The sequence below is a fragment of the Mobula birostris genome, chromosome 11 (genome assembly GCF_030028105.1).
Source record: "Mobula birostris isolate sMobBir1 chromosome 11, sMobBir1.hap1, whole genome shotgun sequence".
In the NCBI taxonomy this organism is placed as follows: domain Eukaryota; kingdom Metazoa; phylum Chordata; class Chondrichthyes; order Myliobatiformes; family Myliobatidae; genus Mobula; species Mobula birostris.
The window spans coordinates 35,995,906-36,018,382 of NC_092380.1; the positions used below are offsets into that span (position 1 = coordinate 35,995,906).

The 22,477-nt window shown below is 44.3% G+C and overlaps 1 protein-coding gene across 1 annotated transcript in view; it reads left to right on the forward strand.

Annotated features, from left to right (window-relative positions):
• LOC140205023 (ras-related C3 botulinum toxin substrate 1-like) overlaps positions 1 to 22,105 on the forward strand; it is a 96,999-nt gene extending 74,894 nt beyond the window's left edge. The window contains exons 6-7 of the mRNA XM_072272098.1: positions 11,337 to 11,469; positions 17,901 to 22,105. Of these exons, the coding sequence (XP_072128199.1) occupies positions 11,337 to 11,467 (131 nt within the window). The 3' untranslated portion in view covers positions 11,468 to 11,469; positions 17,901 to 22,105. The remainder of the gene's footprint in view (positions 1 to 11,336; positions 11,470 to 17,900) is intronic.
• The last annotated feature ends 372 nt before the right edge of the window (positions 22,106 to 22,477 follow it).

A 22,477-nucleotide genomic window follows, 5' to 3' on the forward strand; every position in this document is an offset into this window, starting at 1 on the left:
CAAGGCATCCTGGCCCAGCAATGTGTGGGAGCATCTTCACTGCATTGGGCAGAGTGGCCTGTTTCTGCTCCCAAACCATATGCCCACAACACTGGTCAATCACTTTGGTTTTAAGGGGATGGTTTTTGGGGAAGTGAAGGGTCAGGTTAGGGTTTAGGGAAGAGACATGGGGGAATTGGAGGTCAGGCCAGAGTCTAAGCCTTTGTTCAAAAGCCAGTGATGCAGAGGTGGGATGTCCGTGGTCAAATATTGGATGTGGGGTTGGCAGACCGGCATGGACAAGGGACAATACCCCCTCCTCCAGGCCAACAAATTGTCAGCAGGTTCCATGTGGACAGGAGGAATGAGATCCAATGGGTACACAAATTGGTGAGACTGGGTTTGGAGCTCCAGTGTTTGGAGTCCGTCACCGGCAAGTCCAGTGATCACCGGCTTTTGTGGTCAATGTTAAGGCCCAAGGGTCGATCGGAAGTCTGGAAGTTGAGGCCCATTGGACAAAGCCTTGGGTCTGCAAATCTCTGTGGGTCCACCTGGGGAAATCAAAAGCCTAATGTCTCTAAATCTGCTGGAGGCCAAAGACTGCCTCTGCTGGGGTTAGGGAAATGAGTATGTGCTTCAGAGTGAGGGAGGAATGGGGCTGATTTTGCTGCTAATCATATTCTGCTGTGTTGTTGCTAGAATGTGTGTCAGCACATGGGCACGGCCCCCAGCATTTCCCTGAGTGAATCGGTTGTTAATGCAGATGTAGCATCTCACTATAGGTTCAAGTTCCTTTAATTGTCATTCAACCATACATGAATACCTATGAATACAGCATTCCTCCAGTGCCAAGATTCAAAACACAATTCCAACATTCACATACAGCACAGGGCACATATAACACAGCAGTAAAATACAGTGTGGGCACGTGGCCAAGAGGTTAAGGTGTTTGACTAGTGATCTGAAGGTCGTGAGTTCGAGCCCCAGCCGCTCTGCGACGACACTGGTGCCAAGCTGTATGGGTCCTAATGCCCTTCCCTTGGACAACATTGGTGTCGTGGAGAGGGGAGACTTGCAGCATGGGCAACTGCTGGTCTTCCATACAACCTTGCCCAGGCCTGCACCCTGGATAGTGAAGACTTTCCAGGCGCAGATCCATGGTCTCGCAAGACTAACGGATGCCTTTAACTTAAAATTCAGTCTTGCACAAAAATATATACAGTGCTGTGCATAAAGTCTTAGGCACATAGCTAGGGAGTCTAAGACTTTTGCACAGAACAGTATTTGCCAAAGTGGAGAGGTAAATCTGGTGTGAGCAAAGGATATTTAGGAATGGAGAGGGTGGACTGCTGCAGGAGGGGTATGGGACAGGTGGCAGAGAAAGTGTGCCGAGGGTGGGCAGTGGCACTGGTGCAGACACACTCAGCCCTGAGATACCAGCTTATTTGATTCCAAACAATTGGTTTATTGACCATTACAGAATGTCTCTCTGGTGCTTTCTGCTCCCTCCCCTCTCCCTTCCCCTTTTCCCAAACATGATTCTCTTCTCCCTGCCTCCTTCCCACTCTCGGTCCACAATAAAGACCATATCAGAATCAGGTTTGTCATCACTCACATGTCATGAATTTTTTTTCGGCAGCACTACAGAGCAATGTATAAAATTACTACAGTACTATGCAAGAGTCTTAGGCACCCTGACTATATATATGTGCCCAAGGCTTTTGCATAGTATAATTGTCCTTGTCCTAGTCCCCGAGTCCATAATGTTGCAATGGCCTACAGTCGAACATAATAGGACTTGTCTTCTGCCAAACTAACACTGGGGGGCAGCACTGCCTCTAGCATGGATACCACACCGCACCTCCTCTCCCGAGTGGCTGCAAACTGGTGACACTGCAGCTTGGTGCCTTGTCCTCGCTTTGACCGAGGCCATGCAGCTCCCCCACCATATGCTCCCACTGTTGGGCAATAAACCAATGAATTGGACTTGCAACATTCCACACCTCCAGTATCCAACAGGGTCTTGCAGTCGCAAGAAAAACGATGAAGATGGTTACTTGCTTTTAGATTGCACACCCCCTTCGCGCACAAACGACTCTCTGTTGCTCACAGCAACACGGTCCACATCAAATCCAGCTCCTTCAGTGAGCAACTCGCTGATGGGGTAGACCTGAAGGACTTTAAGTTCTTGTGTTTGTTAAAAAAATGTGGTCCTTGATTGACCCCATGGAGGCATTGTGTCTGATTGTACTAACTTACCAGAAGGTTCTGTTCTGATGTAAATGTGATAAATAAATATGAACCTTGAAAAAGTCATGACCTATTTGAATGAGTGAAAGAGGCAGACATTTGCTTCACTACCTTATGATGGCGACGGAGAGGGTGGGGGAAATCCGGCCTATATTTAAACAAAACAAGTTAGCCACTTCTGCTTTCCCTGCTCTCTAAAAAATCCCTCTGCTCCAAAACCTGCCCTGACCATAATTCAGTGGTATTTATTTCCAGTGGATAGTTATACCATTCTATTACGTTATTAAGGATGAAGTTTTGCGGTACTTAGAGGCACATGATAAAATAGACTAAGTCCGCATGGTTTTCTTAAAGGGAAATCTTGCCAACAAATCCATCAGAATTCTTTGAGGAAATAACGGGCAGGATACCATGGCCTACTATGAAAACACTAATTTCCTTGAATTAGTGTTTTCCTTGAAGCCTACAAAATGGTGCATCCGACCCAGTCCATCACCGGTAAAGCCCTCCCCACCAATGAGAGAACCCTGTAGCAAGAAAGCAGCATCCATCATCAGGGACCTCCACCAAGGCAAGTGATGCAATTTTTGCTCACTGAGGAACACTTCGAGTTGAGATCGTGACTTGGTCTGTAGGTTGCTGAGGAACAACCACTTAAAATATCTCAAGGCTGTAGATGCCATTACATCTACAATTGTAAAACAAATGCTTTCTTCTTGCTCCTGCCATTAGGAAGGAGGTACAGAAGCCTCAGGACCCACACCACCAGCTTCAGAAGTTACAGTACAACTGTCAGGCTCCTGTTTCAGAGCGGATAACGTCACTCACTCCAACACTAAATTGTTTTCATGACCTATGAACTCTCTTTCAAGGACTCTTCATCTCATGATCTTGATATTTATAGCTTATTTATTTATTTTTTCTTTTTGTATTTGCAGTTTGGTGTCTTTTGCACATTGATTGTTTGTGCATTGGTTCTATGGTGTATCTTTGTATCTACTGTGAATGCCTGCAAGGAAATGAACCTCAGGGTTAGGGTTGTATACGATGGCATAGTTGATAAATTTACTTTGAACTTTTGATGAAATGGCGGAGCAGACTTGATGGACCATACAAGCCTACTTTTGCTGCTTTGTCTTATGGCCTCATTTTGCAAAGGTCTTTTGGTTTCTCCCCACATGGCAGGCTGACGTGCCCGATTTGAGGAAAGGAACAAATGTGTGAAATTGAATCTGCAATTTTTCAACATCTGTTTGGACTCCCTGGGCTGAGAATTGATTGAAGTGATTAAAAGTTGTGTTTTAATTGTCCTGGTTATTTCAGTTGGTGTGGGTACACAGCCTGAACTCAAAGCTATTACGGAATCGTAGAGGTGTATAGTGTGAAAATGGGGCCTTTTCAGCCCACTAAGACAGTATTAACCATTAACAGCAGTTTGCACTCATCCCATTTTATTCCCCCTGCGTTCCTATGAACTCCATCCCATCCCAACACCCCTCTACTGCTCACCTCCACACTAGGGGAAAGTTACAGTGACATTTAACATGCTGAACACCTTAGATCACACAGAAAACATGCAAACACCACTCAGGCAGCACCAGAGGTCAAAATCAAATGAGGGTCACTACAGTTGTTCGGCAACAGAACCCAACAGGTTGGGCACCATCTACAGAGAGGAATAAACAGTCGATGTTTCAGGCTGAGATCCTTCCCCAGGACTGGAGAGGAAGGGGTAGAGATTCTTTCTTCTTCCTTTTGTGGTTCTGATGAAGGTTCTTGGCCTAAAACATCAACTCTGAATTCCTCTTCAGAGATGCTGCCTGACCTGCAGAGTTCCTCCAGCATCTGCAGAATCTCTTGTGTTTTTGGCAACAGCACTACCTGTACCATCCTCATGGGATTAGTCTACCTGTTAATCCCAGCTTCGATGACCATCCAATGCCAAATGTATGTGAGTGATAAGTTCATGACTGAGCTGGCATACCATCCCTGTCAGCGAAAGTCTACTAGTGAGACTCTCCCACAGAGGACGACCTCTCTGACAAGCTGGCTAATGGATGACAATACTGAGGATGGAGTCGTGCGGAGGGTCGGTAGTGTCGAGAGAGGAAGGGGTACCATTCATAGTCTTGGAGAGAGATTAAAACAAAATTCTGGAAATACTCAACAGGTCAGGCAGCATCTGTGCGGAGAGAAACCTCACGTCAGAGCCCTTTTTGAAAGATCATTGACGTGAAACATTAACTCTGTTTTTCTCTCTACAGATCTCAGTTAAGTGTTATCTGTTAAGGTGAGAGGGGGCAAGTTTACCCAGCATAGTGGGTGCATGACAGAGATGGTGGTGAAGGCAAGTATGTTAGAAGCATTTTAGAGGCCCTTAGATAGGCACATAAATGTGCAGAGAATGGAGGAATATGTGTAGGCAGAAGGAACTAGTTTAATTAAGCCCCTAATTATTTTGGCACAACATTGTGGACCAAAGTGGTCTTGTACTGCTTTATTTTCAGATCTATTTACAGCTTTATTTTTATTTTTCTGTCTTCTGCTTCCAACCAGACCAACAAGGTTGTTGTCAATGTGCAGACTTCTGTCCCAAAGGCCAGCCTGACATAAGAGCCCATAGACCCACACGCTGTCTCGTTGTTGCAGTCTGAGTTACAACGCCACCTGTTGGATGAGTTCTGGTGTTGCATCCTGGCTCCAATGCAAGTGATGCAATTTTTGCTCACTAAAGGAACATTTTGAATTGAGATCATGACTCAGTCTGTTGGTTGCTGAAGAGCTGCCGTTAAAATATCTAACAGCTGTAGCTGCCATTACATCTACAATTGTAACAAGAATGCTCTCTTCTCGCTGCTGTCATCAAGAAAGGGGTACAGAAGCCTTAGGTCTCATACTACCAAGTTCAGGAAGAGTTATTACCATCAGGTTCCTGAACCAGAGTGGATAACTTCACTCACCTTGACACTAAACTAATTCCATGACCTATGGACTCTCTTTCAAGTTCTCTTCATCTCATGATCTTGATATTTATTGCTTATTTATTTATTACTAATTTTCTTTCGTTTTGTGCTTGCACAGTTTGTCTTTTGCACATGGGTTGTTTGTCTTTCTATGCAGTTTTTCACTGATTCTCTTGTCTTTGTACTTATTGTAAATGCCTGCAAGAAAATGAATCTCATAGTTCTATACAGTGACATATACTTGGTGATAATAAAACTTACTTTCAACTTTGCATTTTGTCTAAATGTAGCAATACAGATGCAGGGTCTCATCCCAAAATGTCGACTCTCCACCTCTGTCTGCGGATGCTACCTGACCTACTGAGTCTATCCAGCAGTTTGGTTTTTACACTGAATGTCACTAGGACAGTGGGCTAAGGGCAAGACCAGAGTTAACTTTACATTTCAGCTTTGCAGTTTGGTGAACAAGGTTGGACCCAAACCAGTTGGGTGATAAATTCAGTCAGTATCCATGAGGTGCTCTGAGTCGTACTGATTAATGGAATGTTGTTGGGGCATTTCTGTTTGGATTACTTCGAACAGCGTTCAAGCTGTCTCTATTGTAAAAGTACAGTTTAAACCTGCCCATGTTTTGTTACTGAGATGTACAGGTGATAATACATGATCCCTGATACAAATGACTTCCCATGGCATAGATGTGTGGAAAAATCAGGAACGCCTTTATGGCTATCTACTCTGTCTGCAGCCTGTCTCAGTCTCTGAAACTACCTCCAGCACTGTACCTTCGGGCGTCTCCAACTGTGACACCTTGCACGGCTCTGTCTCCACCACCTCCATATTGGTGGCCATACCTTCTGTTCCAGGTCTGGTTTATTGTCATATGCACAGGTGCAATGAAGAACTTCCAGCAGCACCACGGGCACAGAGCATCAGCTACGTGCTATTCACAAGGAAATAGAAATTAAGCATAAATTGTACATGATATTTTACAAGAAAAATACAATTAGAACAAAAAAGTGAAGTTTAGTGCAAAGAGATCAAAGAGTTCATAGTTTTGTTGGACTTTAGTGATTAGGATTGGTAAGTTCCTCCCTGGGAAATGAACCCAGTCTTTTTCACTTCCATTAACTCTTCTTTCTCTTCTCTTCACCTCAAACATGTTCCATTTATGGGAATTGGTGTTGGTTTATTATCGTCACATGCATCAAAGTACAGTGAAAAGCTTTATAATTACACAGTGCATTGAGCTAGAATAAGGCCCAATAATCTGCAGTAGCAATGCAGATAAAGGGTAAAGGCTATAGAGGGAGGGCAGCGCAGATAAAGTGCAAGATCATAACGAGGTAAATTGTGAGGTCAAGAGTCTGATAACAGCAGGATAGAAGCTGTCATTGAGCCTGGTGGGATGTGCTTTCAGGCTTTTGTATCTTCTGCCTAATGGGACATGGGGAACAGAGTCACAGAACATTACAGCATAGAAACAGGCCCTTTGGCCCATTTAGTCCATGCCAAACTAATAACCTGCTTGGTCCATTGACCTGCACCCGCATCAGAGCCCTCCATACTTCTCCCATCCATGTACCTTGAGGCACGGTAGCAAAGTGGTTAGCACAATGCTTCACAGTGTAGGAGAGGTGACCCGGGTTCAATTCCCACCACTGTCTGTAACCTGTGGGTTTCCTCCCACAATCCAAAGATGTACCCGTTGATAGGTTAATTGGTCTTTGTAAATTGTTCTCTGCTGGGTGGTATGGCTCGAAGAGCCTGTTCCGTACTATATCTCAATAAATAAATATATTTTTTTAAATTCTCTTAAATGTTGAAATCCACCACTTCTACTGGTTGTTCACTCCACACTCTGAACACTCTCTCATGTTCCTGGTAAAGATTTCACCTTTCACCTTTAACCCATGACATCTAGTTCTTATCTCACCCACCTCAGTGGAAAACGCCTGCTTGCATTTACCCTCTCTATACTGCTCATAATTTCATATATCTCTATCAAATCTCCTCTCATCATTCTACGCTCTGGGGAATAAAATCCTAATCTATTCAACCTTTTCCCTATAACTCTGACTCTCAAGTCCTGACAATATCCTTGTAAATTTTCTCTGTACTCTTTCAGCCTTGTTCACATCTTTGCTGTAGGTAGGTGACCAAAACTGCACACGAGGCTCCATATTAGGCCTCACCAACATCTTATACAACTTCAACATAACATCCCATCTCCTGTACTTCATAAGTACTTTGATTTATGGCCAATGTGCCAAAAGCTTTTTTAATGACCCTATCTACCTGTAACACCACTTTCAATGAATTCTGGATCTGTATTCCTAGATTCCTCTGTTCTATCACACTCCTCAGTGCCCTACAGCTCATTGTGTAAGGGAGAAGAGAGGGTGGGTGGGGTCTTTGATTAGTCTGGCAGTGAGGAGTATAGACAGAGACCACAGTGGGGAGGCTGGTTCTTGTGATGTGCTGAGCTGTGCCCACAACTCTCTGTATTTTCTAGCAGTCATATGCAGAGCAGTTGCCGTGCCAACTGTGATGCCAAACATCCACCTCTCCCGGAAGTTCCGGGAGTCTCCCGCATATCAATAGTGGCTCCCTGATGCCCGGAAATTATATACAATATCCCGGAAATAGATTTTTTTGAGTAGGAGAGGGAGATGGAGAGCGAGCAACCTGATTGGTCTCTCTTCATGCTAAGAGTGGTCGCCATCCACCGGGCTGCAAGGGAACGATACGATTGGGCGATAGGAGTCAGCAGCACCTTTCCTCATTCCCTGTCACGCCCACTGTTGAGCTTGAACGCACGCGAGCTCATTACCCACACGTCATCCATGTCAGCGCGGGAAGGAGATCAACTCCTCGAGCTTGCAAATGACGACAGGCTGAAAAGTATGTTTGACATAACATCTCTGCCGGCATTCCGGATCAAAGTCAAGGCTGAATATCCTGAGATAACCACGAAAGCACTGAAAACGTTGCTTCCATTTCCAACATCGTATTGCTGCGAAGCGGAGTTTTCTGCGATGAATGCAACGAAAACTAAATTGCTGAATAGACTGGACATCAGGAATCCCCTTCGAGTATCGCTGTCTCCCATCACCTCTCGACAGGACCATCTTGTTGCAGGAAAACAAGCCCAAGTCTCCCACTGATTCGGCGATATTGGTGTGTTGCAATGATTTTGTATGTTCATACGGGGAAAATATGCACTGTGTGTTTACTATCCAAACGTTACTTAAAATGTTATGATGCTATTGACTTATAAGTGACTTATAATTCAGTGGTCCCCAACCCCCGAGCTGCGAAGAATACAACGGTGGCCGGAACGCCCCCAGCACATCTTTAAGAAAAAAGGGCAAAATAAACAAACTAATTAATTAGGTGCCGCCCGGCACGTAAATGTCGGCCCAGATCAGAGGTGATTGCCGATTGCATCGCCTCTGATCTAGACCGACAGTTACGTGCCGGGCGGCACCTAATCAATTACCTTGTTTATTTTGGCTTTTTTTTCTTAAAGATGTGCTGGGTGTGTTCCGGCTACCACTGCATGCTTTGCAGCCCGGAGGTTTGGGACCACTGTTATAGACCTATCACTACATTCATGCGAGGAAAATATGTGCTGTGTGTTTAATATTAAATTTGTTAGATAAACCCCTTTAGAAACGAAATTGAGTGTATCAGCCACTTGCAAGTGACTTATAGTTGATTTATCACCTATATTCCAGTGGCGTCAACACTCCTCTCCCTCCGGTCAGCCGGTCCACAAGAACATTGTCAATATTAAACCGGTGTGCGGTGCAAAAAAGGTTGGGGACCCCTGATTTAAACTAGCTGGCTAGCTGCTAAGGAGCTACGCTATTGATGCCCTACGTGATGAGGCCAAACTCCCTGCAGAATTGCTTAAAGTTGTAATAGAATAAATATGATAATATAATATAATATAAGTACATATTTTAATGTCACATTTTCTGCATATACCCAACTTGGTTTACAGATTAGACAAAATCACTAAACAAAGTATTACATACACCCTTGGGGGTCAACCGTGGAGGCGGGGGGGCGGGATATGGGGTTGCGGGGTGCGGGGGTGCTACCTCCCTGAAATGCTGGTGATACCTCCCTGAAATGAGTTTTTGCAGGGTGGGATGTCTGCGTGATGCACACACCTATAGTGCTTTCTAGCTCTTTATTTCTCTTATTGTTTTATTTTCCCTTTATTTTCCTACAGTTTTCTCACTCCCTAAATCTTTCTTGCTGGAAATCTAGAGCAACACACACAAAGTGCTGGAGGAGCTCAACAGGTCAGGCAGCTTCTGTGTCTTCCTAAATCTGCCCAGTTTCACATCTGCCCGGGACATTTACGTGCATGAAAAAGCTTCATAGATGTTGATGGTTTGTTTGACACCTGAGATCCAAAATCAAAGTTCAAGTTAAATTTATTGTCAAAGTACATATATGTCACCCTATACAGTGAACTGGGCTATCGGTTAATTGGGATAGCCATTTATTTGGGACAACTCTTGAAGAACAAAAACTAATTGAGGAAATAGCCAGGATTCCCTTCATTTATTTGGGACATTATGCCACTTAATTGGGGCAAGAGACTTGGAGACATCTTCTAACTAGTGTCAGTAAGGTGCACTTGTGTGCCCATTAGGTACTACAGTCTGCTTGGAGGGAACAGTTTTTAAATAGCATCAGTAGTGTGTGCTTGTGTTCAAAAAGCAGTGATTTTTGTCCCTGATAGTTCTGAGAAATAAGCAGCAAGACATTTCTGAACTGTTCTGCTCACTTCAGCATCAAGCATTCAGGCTTGGAGATACCAGAAAATATTAGGAACCAGGAATCAGGCTTCCCTCAGAGGTGCAGCTGGTTTATGTTGCTTCCCTTGGTTGGGCTGCTGGCTCGTGAAACTGCCCTCGGGGAGTCTGCTGGTTCACATTGCTTCCCTCGGAGGGACTGCCGGTTCGAGTCGCTTCCCTTGGAGTCCCGATGCTCTCAGAGATGTTCTTTAAATTCTGACATTTATAGATTGGACTGTAGTTCATATTGGCCTCTTTCAGTTCTGTTTTTTTTTCGTGTTCTCACCCTTTCTTTCTTGTTGCCAATTGGCAGGCTGGGGGTTTGGGTGATCTGTTAGTTTTTGTGTGAGGGAGGGGTTGGGTGGGTTTGGGGTTTGGGATTTTTTTGTTTCTTTTTCTTTTCATGCGGGGGGAGATGATGTCTTCTTTCAACTACTATGGTTTTTCTGTAATTGACTATCTGGAAAAGACAAATCTCAGAGTTGTATTCTGCATGCATACTTTGATAACAAAATGAACCTTTGAACCTTTTTAATAGATAGTTTTATAGTACTGTATAAGCGTTGGTAATGTTCTAATTTGTGCTATATTTCATTTAAATACACAATGTGTTACTGAGTTAAATGATAGTTTGGCTTTTTTTTTATACCTTTTTAACTATTTCCATGAAACTTTGGCTAATTGAGGCAGCTGCTTAATTGGGCCAAAATGTACTGGTCCTGATGTGTCCCAATTAACCAGAATCTACTGTACTACCCTGAGATTCATTTTCTTGTGGGCATTCACAGTAAATACAACGAAACACAATCGAATCAATAAAGAACTGCACACAACAAAGATTAACAATCAACGTGCAAAAGACGGAAACTGCAAATGCAAAAAAGAAAATAATACAAAATAATAAAAAATGAGTGAGAATATGAGTTGCAGAGTCCTTGAATGTGAGTCAGTTTAGCGTTGGGATGAGTAAAGTTATCCACTCTGGCGGTTGAGGAGTAGCAGTTGTTCCTGAACTTGGTGGTGTGGGACTTAAGGTTCCTGAACCTCCTTCCCAATGGCAACAGTGACAAGCGAGCATGGCCTGGAAGCTAGATGATGGATGCTGCTTTCCTGTGACACCGCTCCTCGTAGATGTGTTCAGTGATGGAGAGGGCTTTAGTTGAGATGGAATGGGCTTGTATTGTGATCCTGATTCTCAGCCAGTCTAGGAAAATGAACAAGAGGCCAATCATTTGCATTACTGGGGAAACATTGGTCCGAACATTGCAACAAGCATTTTATTATCAAAGCAATTCCTATATTTTTTTCTTTTCCTCTTTCTTTGACACAGGTTCCATGAGGTATTTGGAGTGCTCCGCCCTCACCCAGCGAGGACTGAAGACTGTGTTTGATGAGGCCATTCGGGCTGTTCTCTGCCCTGCCCCTGAGGAGAGGTCCAAGAAGAAGTGCCTGCTACTGTAAAGGTGCCTGATTTTGCTTTGGGGCCGGGACACTAGGTGCCTTGAGCCCACTGCGCTATTGTGTTAGATGTGTACACCTGCACTGGCTCCGAATCTGGGGATGTCTAGTTTCATAGTTACAGGATCCATTGTCCCTTTAGAACAGAGATGAGGAATTTCTTTAGCCAGAGGGCGGTAAATCTGTGGAATTCATTGCCACAGATGGCTGTGGAGTCAAATCATTGGGAATATTTAAAGCACAGGTTGATAAGGTTATTCATTAGTGAGGGTTTCAAAGGTTATAGGGAGAAGGCAGGAGAATGGATTGAGAGGGATAATAAATTAGCCATGGTGAATGGTGGAACAGAAATTCAATGGGCTGAATGGCCTAATTCTATGTCAATGTCTTATCTTTATCACATAGAAAACCTACAGCACTATACAGGCCCACAATGCTGTGCCGAACATGTCCTTACCTTAGAAATTACCAAGGTTTACCCACACCCCTCTATTTTTCTGAGCTCCATGTACCTATCCAGGAGTCCCTTAAAAGAATATTGTATCCGCCTCCACCACTATTACTGGCAGCCCATCCCATGCACTCACCACTCTCTGAGTTTAAAAAAAAAACTTACCCCTGACATCTCCTCTGTACCTACTACCATGCACCTTAAAACTGTGTCCTCTTGTGCTAGCCATTTCAGCTCTGGGAAAAAGCCTCTGACTATCCACACAATTAATGTCTCTCATCATTTTGTACACCTCTATCAGGTCACCTCTCATCCTCCGTCACTCTACCTATTCTCATAAGGCATGCTCCCCAATCCAGGCAACATCCTTGTAAATGTCCTCTGCACCCTTTCTATGGTTTCCACATCCTTCCTATAGTGAGACGACCAGAACTGAGCACAGTACTCCAAGTGGGGTCTGACCAGGGTCCTGTGTAGCTGCAACACTCCTTGGCTCCTAGACTCAGTCCCATGATTGATGAAGGCCAATGCACTGTATGCTTTCTTAACCACAGAATCAAACTGTGCAGCAGCTTTGAGTGTCCTATGGACTCAGACCCCAAGATCCCTCTGATCCTCCACACTGCAAAGAGTCTTACTGTTAATACTATATTCTGTCATCAAATTTGACCTAGCAAAATGAACCACCTCATACTTATCTGGGTTGAACTCCATCTGCCACTTCTCAGCCCAGTTTTGCATCCTATCAATGTCCCACTGTAACCTCTGACAGCCCTCCACACTATCCACAACACCTCCAACCTTTGTGTCATCAGCAAATTTACTAACCCATCCCTCCACTTCCTCATCCAGGTCATTTATAAAAATCAGGAAGAGAAGGGGTCCCAGAACAGATCAATGAGGCAAACTACTGGTGATCGACCTCCATGCAGAATATGACCCATCTACAACCACTGTTTGCCTTCTGTGAGCAAGCCAGTTCTGGATCCACAAAGCAATGTCCCCTTGGATCCCATGACTCCTTACTTTCTCAATAAGCCTTGCATGGGGTACCTTGTCAAATGGCTTGCTGAAATCCATATACACTAAATCTACTGCTCTACCTTCATCAATGTGTTTAGTCACATTCTCAAAAAGTTCAATCAGGCTCGTAAGGCACAACCTGCCTTTCACAAAGCCATGCTGACTATTTCTAATCATATAATGCCTCTCCAAATGTTCATAAATCCCGTCTCTCAGGATCTTCTCCATCTACCTACCAACCACTGAAGTAAGACTCACTGGTCTATAATTTCCTGGGCTATCTCTACTCCCTTCTGTGAATAATGGAACAACATCCGCAACCCTCCAATCCTCCAGAACCTCTCCCATCCCCATTGATGATGCAAAGATCATCGCCAGAGGCTCAGCTATCTCCTCCTTCGCCTCCCACAGTAGCCTGGGGTACACCTCATCTGGTCCCGGTGACTTATCCAACTTGATGCCTTCCAAAAGCTCCAGCACATCATCTTTCTTAATATCTACATGTTCAAGCTTTTCAGTCCACTGTAAGTCATCCCTACAATCGCCAGGATCCTTTTCCGTAGTGAATACTGAAGCAAAGTATTCATTAAGTACCTCTGCTATCTCCTCCGGTTCAATACACACTTGCCCACTGTCATATTTGATTGGTCCTATTCTCTCACATTTTATCCTCATGCTCTTCACATACTTGTAGAATGCCTTGGGGTTTCCTTTAATTCTGTCTGCCAAGGTCTTCTCATGGCCCCTTCTGGCTCTCCTAATTTCTTTCTTAAGCTCCTTCCTGCTGGCCTTATAATCTTCTAGATCTCTATCATTCCCTCGTTTTTTTTAACCTTTCATAAGCTCTTCTTTTCTTCTTGACTAGATTTACAACAGCCTTTGTACACCACGGCTTCTGTACCCTACCATCCTTTCCCTGTTTTATTGGAATGTACGTATGCAGAACTCCACTGAAATATCCCCTGAACATTTGCCACATTTCTGCCGTACATTTCCCTGAGAGCATCTGTTCCCAATTTATGCTTACCAGTTCTTACCTGATGGTGTCATATTTCCCCTTACTCCAATTAAACGCTTTCCTAACCTGTCTGTTCCTATCCCTTTCCCATGCTATGGTAAAGGAGATAGAATTGTGATCACTATCTCCATAATGCTCTCCCACTGAGAGATCTGACACCTGACCGGGTTCATTTCCCAATACCAGATCAAGTACAGCCTCTCCTCTTGTGGGCTTATCTACATATTGTGTCAAGAAACCTTCGTGAACACACCTAACAAACTCCACCCCATCTAAACCCTTCACTCTAGGGACGTGCCAATCAATATTTGGGAAATTAATATCTCCCACCACAACAACCCGGTTATTATTACACCTTTCCAGAATCTGTCTCCCTATCTGCTCCTCGATGTCCCTGTTACTATTGGGTGGTCTGTAAAAAAAAAAAACACCCAGTCGAGTCATTGACCCCCTCCTATTCCTAACTTCCACCCACAGAGATTCCGTCAACAATCCCTCCACGTCTTCCTCCTTTTCTGCAGCCATGACACTATCTCTGATCAACAGTGCCACGCCCCCACCTCTTTTGCCTTCCTCCCTCGAAGTAACCCTTCCTGCCTCTAAGCCATCCAAGTTTCTGTAATGGCCACAACATCATAGCTCGAAGTACTGATCCACGCTCTAAGCTCATCCGCTTTGTTCATAATACTCCTTGCATTAAAATAGACACATCTCAAACCATCGGTCTGAGCACATCCCTTCTCTGTAACCTGCCTATCCTCCCTCTCGCACTCAAGCTTTCTCTATTTGTGAGCCAACCGTCTGTTCCTCCATCTCTTTAGTTTGTTTCCCACCCCCCAGCAATCCTAGTTTAAACTCTCCCCAATAGCCTTAGTAAACCTACCCACCAAGATACTGGTCCCTCTCGGATTCAAGTGCAACCTGTCCTTTTTGTACAGGTCACTCCTGCCCCAAAAGAGACCTCAATGATCCAGAAATCTGAATCCCTGCCCCCTGCTCCAATCCCTCAGCCACGCCCTTATCCTCCATCTCCTTCTATTCCTATACTTACTGTCACTTGGCACAGACAGTAAATCTGAGATGACTATCTTTGTGGTCCTGCTTCTCAACTTCCTTGCTAACTCCCTGTAGTCTGCTTTCAGGACCTCCTCCCTTTTCCTGCCTATGTCATTGGTACCAATATGTACCATGACCTCTGGCTGTTCTCCTTCCCACTTCAGGATACCATGGACACAATCAGAAACATCCCAGACCCTGGCACCTGGGAGGTAAACTACCATCCGCGTTTCTTTCCTGCGTCTGTCTGACCCCCTAACTCTAGAGTCCCCTATCACTGCCGCCATCCTCTTCCTTTCCATCGAAACATAACCATACAGTGAAAACGCGTCATTTGCATTAATAACCACCACACCCATGGATGCGCTGGGAACAGCCAACATAGCATGCCCACAATGTTCCATAGAACAACACAATCAGCAACAACAATAACAGCAAAACTAAGACAACAGGAAAACAGGCCCCTCCTCCACCCACTCAATCACACACACAGACAGGCCTACAACAACAGGACAGGCCTCCACCGACTTTCAAAGATCCTGATCCAAGGAGGTGCCTCGGCCAGTGTGTGGGGATGGTTGAGGGAAGTTCTGCTGGAGGCCAGCACTGAGGGTATAAAATCCACCTCTGACTGCTGGCACAAGTGCAAAGCTCTCTCCACACCACACCCCACTTGGTGATTTTGTTAAGACAGAGGAATCTGATGTGCAGGAGGTGTTCTGGCTTCTACATACTCTGAAAAACCAGCCTGTTGGTGAGGGGAATAAGTGTGGTCAGTGGCTCTGTGGGTGGTGACTGAGTGGGGAGGCAAGGTTTATTAATCTCACACACACCAAGATACAGAGGAAGGCAGATTATACCTTGTGTTTATGTGTCCAGGTAGTAAAGAGAAAACAAAGGCCAGCACAGTGTGGTAGGCCGAAGGGCCTCTGCTGTGCTGTAATGTGCTATGTTCTGGTGTTTGCGACTGTACAAGTCATCTGGAGGCCAAAGGCAGCCTGTCCTCGGGTTAAGGGCTCTGTGTACAGTATATCCATAGGTCTTCACAGTGGCCAAACAGTTTAATTCCGATTCCCATTCCTGTTCCAGCATGTAGGTTCATGGCCTCCTCTTGTGCCACAGTGAAGCCACCTTCAGGGTGGAGGAGCAATACCTTGTATTCCGTCTGGGTAGCCTCCAACCTGATGGCATGAATATTGATTTCTCCTTCCAGTAAAAAAAATCCCTCCACTTCCCCTATTCCCCACTCTGGCCTCTTACCTCTTCTCACCCACCTATCAGCTCCCCCTGGTGTCCCTCCTCCTTCCCTTTCTCCCATGTCCACTCTGCTCCCCAATCACATTCCTTCCTGTCCAATCCTTTACCTTTCCCGCCCACCTGGGTTCATCTATCACCTTCTATCCATCCTCCTTCTAAGCCCTCACCTTTTTATTCTATTGTCTTCCCCCTTCTTTTCCAGTCCTGAAGAAGGGTCTCAGCCCTAAGCATCAGCTGTGTATTAATTTCCATGAATGCTGCCTGACCTGCTGATTTCCTCAAGCTTTTTGTGTGTGTTGACCAGGATTCCCAGCAGCTGCAGAATCGTTGGTGGTGTTGATATCCATGGGAGGAAGGGACACTCTTGTTTGCCGTGTTCTGTGTCGTTCTGCTGAGCATTGTGACATCGTATGTTAGCGCCAGAATTGTGGTGGCTCTTGTGGGCTGTCCCCAGCACATCCTTGGGTGTGTTGGTTTTAATGCAAATGATGCATTTCACGGAGCGTTGCAAAGTACACCCCATAAATAAATCTGAATCTGACTGGAGAATGTAGTGTAACAGAGAGAATGAGGTGTAGCTGGGCAAAGTGCAAGGGTAGATTGAAAGACAAAGGCTTTATCTTTTAGTGTGTGACAGATCCGTTCAAGAGGATGGTCACAAACATTAGAGAGCACTCAGTACTCACTTTTTTAGATACATGAGGGGAACCCAGTGAGGTTTTCTGCTGCTGTAGCTCATCCAGTTCAAGGTACAATGTGTTGTGCATTCAGAGATGCTGTTGTGCACACCACTGTTGTAATGAATTTTGAGTTACTGTCACCTTCCTATCAGTCTGACCATTCCCCTCTGGCCTCTCTCATTAACAAGGTGCTTTCACTCACAGAACTGCCACTCACTCGATGTTTTTTTTGCTTTTCGCACCATTTCCTAAAAACTCCAGAGACTGTTGTGTATAAAAATTCCAGGAGATCAACAGTTTCTGAGATACTCAAACCACCCCATCTGGCACCAACAATCAATCCATGGTCAAAGTCTCTTACATCACATTTCTTCCCATTCTGATGTTTGGTCTGGACAACAGTTGAACTTCTTGACCATGTCAGCATGTTCTTGTGCATTGAGTTGCTGCCACATGATTGGCTGATTAGATATTTGCATTAAAAGCAGGTGTGCAGGTGTACCTAATAAAGTGGCCACTGAGTGCATGTAATGTGAAGGGAGATCCATTTGTGAGAGATCAGGAAATTAAATGCTATGGCATAGAGGAGGAGATGGGTCTTAGCCTATCAGTCATGATAGTACTGAATACAGGAGGCTTGAGGGGTTGAATGGCCTATTTTCTTGTCCGTTTTTGGATCAGGTGACCGCTCTATTATGGGGACGGGGGCTTGCATTCCTATAAAATGCCTAGATTTTCCATAACATGGCTAGGGTCAAGAAATGAGAGTTTATTTGATATCTATTAGTTTACTTTTTCCACGTAAATTCCACGAGGGAGTATTTTTATTCTGTGCATCAAATTTTCTGACAGCGAGTTGCAAGGCTTGCAGGGGAGAGTTTTGGTTACACAGGGTTACTGGTGCTCAACACTGTCACTATAACTCCTGTCTGATTTCTCTCACTATTGCAGTTGTATGGACGCTACATAGCCGATAACCAAGCCAAGGAATTCTACCAGATGCACCATCAAGCCTTATGCGGACGAATAATGCCTTTTTGTAACATATCTGGTGTTGTGATGTTACGGTTTAATTACATTTCTTAAAAGGAGGTTTAATTTCATTTCGTTTTGTAAAATTCTGTGTTGATCCAAAAAAAATATTTTATTTTTGCTTACGCATTTGTTGCCAGTTCTGTTAACTAAACAGAATGCACGCCCAGTTGAAAGATATTATACAGCAGATTAATGTTGAAAAAACATCCTATAAAATATGTGAACCAAGAACATTATTTAACTTATTTTCCTCTTTCTGCTGGGCCCTCTTTCACCACTCCCTATAAAACCAGAAGCAATTAAACCGAATGAAGATATCTGGGAGGATATAGGAGGGTTTTGACAGTCAAAAAAGGAGGCTTCTGTACATTTTAATACCGAAAAGATATCCCCAACAACTGTCCAAATTGAGCACCCCTAAAATGACTCCAGCAAAGGTCTTGGTCAATTTGCGGAAGATGAGGATTGGGGGATAAGTGGGGCCTAATTTGGAGTATTGTGTGCAGTTTTGGTCACCTACCAACAGAAAAGATGTAAACAATGTTGAAAGGGTACAGAGAAAATTTACAAGGATATTGCCAGGTCTGGAGGACCTGAGTTATAAGGAAAGATTGAATAGTTTAGGACTTTATTCCTTAGAATGAGACGAGATTTGATAGAGGTATACAAAATTATGAGGGATATAGATAGGGTAAATGCAAGCAGGCTTTTTCCATTGAGGATGGGTTTGACTACAACCAGAGGTCATGGGTTAAGGGTGAAAAGTGAGAGGTTTAAGGGGACATGAGAGGAAACTTCTTTACTCAGAGGGTTGTGAACGTGTGGAATGAACTGCCAGCACAAGTGATGCATGTGAGCTTGATTTCAACATTTAAGAGAAGAGTGGATGGTAGGGATATGGAGGGCAGGTCGATGGGAGCAGGCAGTTTAAATGGTTCAGCAAGACTACATGGGCCGAAGGGCCTGTTTATGTGCAGTACTTTTCCATGCTATTTATTTTCAGTGCCAATGTGCTAATTAGGAGCAAGAACAGGACACTCAGCTCCTTGAGTCAGTTTTGTCTTTCTGAAACCTTGGTTCCATGTTCCATTTGACCTCCGCCCCCCCCCCCCCCCGGTAACTTAACACTTCGCTGATGGAAAATCTATCTACTTCTGCCTTAAAGTTATCTAGAGACATTTGCTTCCACTGCCCACTAAGGAAGAGTGTTCCAAACCTTTCAAAAAATAAATTGCCTCTGATGAGAGACCTCTCAAATATTTACCCTCAAGTTCATAGTCTCCCACAAGATCCACCATCAGCATCATATTGTGTTACTTTGTAACAGTTAGTTTCTGGGTTGGAAAAAAAGTTATTTAATACTTCACAAAAAACCCCAGACAACCCTAGACACTGGAAGTGAGCCGTGGGAGAGATTGGAGTGTGGGAATGAATCTGACAATCTGGCCCCCATGGCGGAGGCATCTTGCAAAGGGTTCTGCAGTTTCTTCTGAACCTTGGGTTAGGTAGGGCCCTTGCTGTAGCATGGTTGGGTACAGATTCCTGCCATATCACTACCAATATATTGGCCATAGCACGAAAAACCTGACGGCATGAGCATCAATTGCTCTAACTTCCAATAAATTCACTCCTTCCCCCTCCTCTCATTTTCTATCCTCTGTTTTGGCTTCCCTCTAACCCTTTCTCTTCTCATCTGCCCATCACCTCCTACTGATGCCCCTTTTCCTTCCCTTTCTCCCATAGTCCACTCTCCAATCAGTTTCCTCCTTCCTCAGCCATTAACCTTTTCAACCAATCACCTCCCAGCTTCCCACTTCATCTCCATTCCCCCCATCCACCCATCTTCCCCCTCACCTGGTTCCACCTATGACCTTCTAGCTTGTACTCTCCCCATTTTGTTGTTCTGTTCCTTCCCCTTCCTTCCCAGTCCTAACGAAGAGTGTCAGCCAAAAATGTCGGCCCTTTATTCCTCTTCATAGATGGTAAATTCATCCAGCATTTTGTGTGTGCTACTGCAGATACAGGCCCTTTGGTTTGGTGAACCCATGCCAACCGATGAGCCCATATAGATAGTCTCGATTTCCTGTGTTCGACCCAAGCTGCACCCCCCCCCAGAGTGCCTCTTAAATGATAAAATTGTATCTACCTCACCACCCTCTGCACGGAAAATGGTGCCCGCGGCTCTCTTTTTAATCTTTTCCCTCTCACCGTAAATGTGTCCCCTAGCTTTGGACTCCCCTATCCAGGGGAAAAGGCTGTTACTGTCCACCTTTTCTGTGCCCCTCAGAATTTGAAGCACTTCCATAAAGTCACTCCTCATTCTTGTTTTAAGGGATTTAATATAGAAAAGGTTTAATGTGATTCCCATTTTTCAGCATTCTTCCCTAAAATGTCATTTGGCTGTGTGTGTGTGTGAGTGAGTGTGTGTGTGTGTGAGTGAGTGTGTGAGAGTGTGAGTGAGTGTGTGAGAGTGTGTATGTGTGTGTGTACTGGGGAGTAAGAAACCCTCTGCCCCCATCACCCTCTCCCCCCTCAAAAAGTGCTGTGACATGTACAGTTTTTTTATTCCAAGCTAATGGCAAATGGATGAAAGGAAAATAAAGGAGTTTATGGGAGAAAGGGGTGAAATTGATCTTTGTAGGATCAAACTGAGAAATCACATAACATTGGTGTTCAAAACATAAGCAATTTGTTAAAAACTGGTGTGCACTAGGAGACGGGCTGAAGCTGGTCTAGCGGGGCACGAGTTTGGTATGGGTTTTACATTCCCAGTTGAAGAGATTTCCAGTGAAAGTACATTTGATAACAGAATGGTGGCGACAGGAGGATTGAATTAAGTAACAGACTAGGTCCTGATAACAGAATAACGATCTAGCAGCCAATCCAATTTTCTGTTACAACAATGAGTACTCTAACACAATTAGTGAAGTTCCTGAAACGTGGGTGTTGTTGCTGCTGCATTCCATGTCTCTATTTCTGTCTGCGGTTTCCTGTTACCACATTAGCACAATCCACATCACTGTTTACTAGTTAACAGCCCTCTTCATTCTTTCCCCACAACAAATTTAGAATAGGTTCAAAGGCTGGCACAACACCCTGTACCATTCACTGTGCTATGTTAAGTTGTGTCAGAAAATAACAAATTATTCCCCCATTAAAGTCATATGTATGAAAATGGAGAGTTGGGGTTAAAGAGAGGTTCACAAATGGGTAGTGCGCTCATTATTTTCTGAAATTGCAGATGAAATTAGAACAGGCTTACAGGTCAGGCAGCATCTGGGGAGAAGAACGCAGCAGATAACCTTTCCTCAGATTAATCTCCTTTGCAGTGGGAGAGGAGGGTGATACATGACTCCTAGCCTCCTTTATAACTTCCTTATCCTTTTCTAATGGGTGGAACCTATTTACAATGAAGAGATGATGTCATCATTTTAACTTCGGCTAATTGTTTTCCATTCCATTTCTGAGAGATTAAAATTAGCTTTATTTGTCACATATACATCAAAATATACAGTGAAATGTGTTGCTTGCGTCAAATCAAATCAACAAAGTTTGGGCTGAAGGCAGCCCGCAAGTATCGCCATGCTTCTGACGCCAACATAGCATACCCCCAACTCGCTAATCCTAACCTGTAAACTTTTGGAATGTGGGAGGAAACCATATCACGTGGAGGAAATCAATGTGGTGAATGGGAGAACGGGCAAACTTCTCGCAAGCTGTGGCAGGAATTGGACCTCAATCGCTGAAAATTCGGGGAACCATTTCCTCAGATTTTGGGGGGATGGTAAAGTTCAACAAGTCACAATGTTGTCCCTGAAGAGAATTTCTTTCCAAATGTTCCCTGCATTTTGTTAATGTCTTGATAAAAATGCTCTCTCCCCTCCCACCCTGGCGCATCAGCAGTGCTGACAGGATTGACTGTAGCCCAAGGTCATCTACTTAGTATTAGTTACAATTTCTTCCTTTAAGTTTCTGATCTAGTTGCTACCCTGCTAGTTTATTGTATGTGTTCAATTTTTATTACAAAGAATAATAAAGTTGTGAGGACAAGCTATTGCCGCTGGTGACGAGCCGTGTATGAACTTCGATACATTTTTTTCTAATAAAATGAGCATTCTAAATCTGGCCTTACTTGTTTCTGCTTTAAAACTCAAGGGATTCAGCAGATGCTGGAAATCCAGAGCAATGCAAACACACAATGTTCTGGGGGAGCTTAGCAGGTCAGTCAGCATCTATGGAGAGCAATAAACAGTTGACATTTTGGGCCGTGGCTCTTCTTTGGGACTGGAAAGAAAACGGGAGGAAGTACAAGCTGGTAAGTGATAGGGCTCAGGCTCCTCCTCCCGCTTCTTTCTTTTCCCATTCCCCATTCTGGTTATCCTCTTACAACTTCTCTTTTCCTCACCCGCCCATCACCACCCTCTGGTTTTCCTCCTTCCCTTTCTTCTTTGGCTCACTCTCCTTTCCTATCAAATACCTCTTCCTTCAGCCCT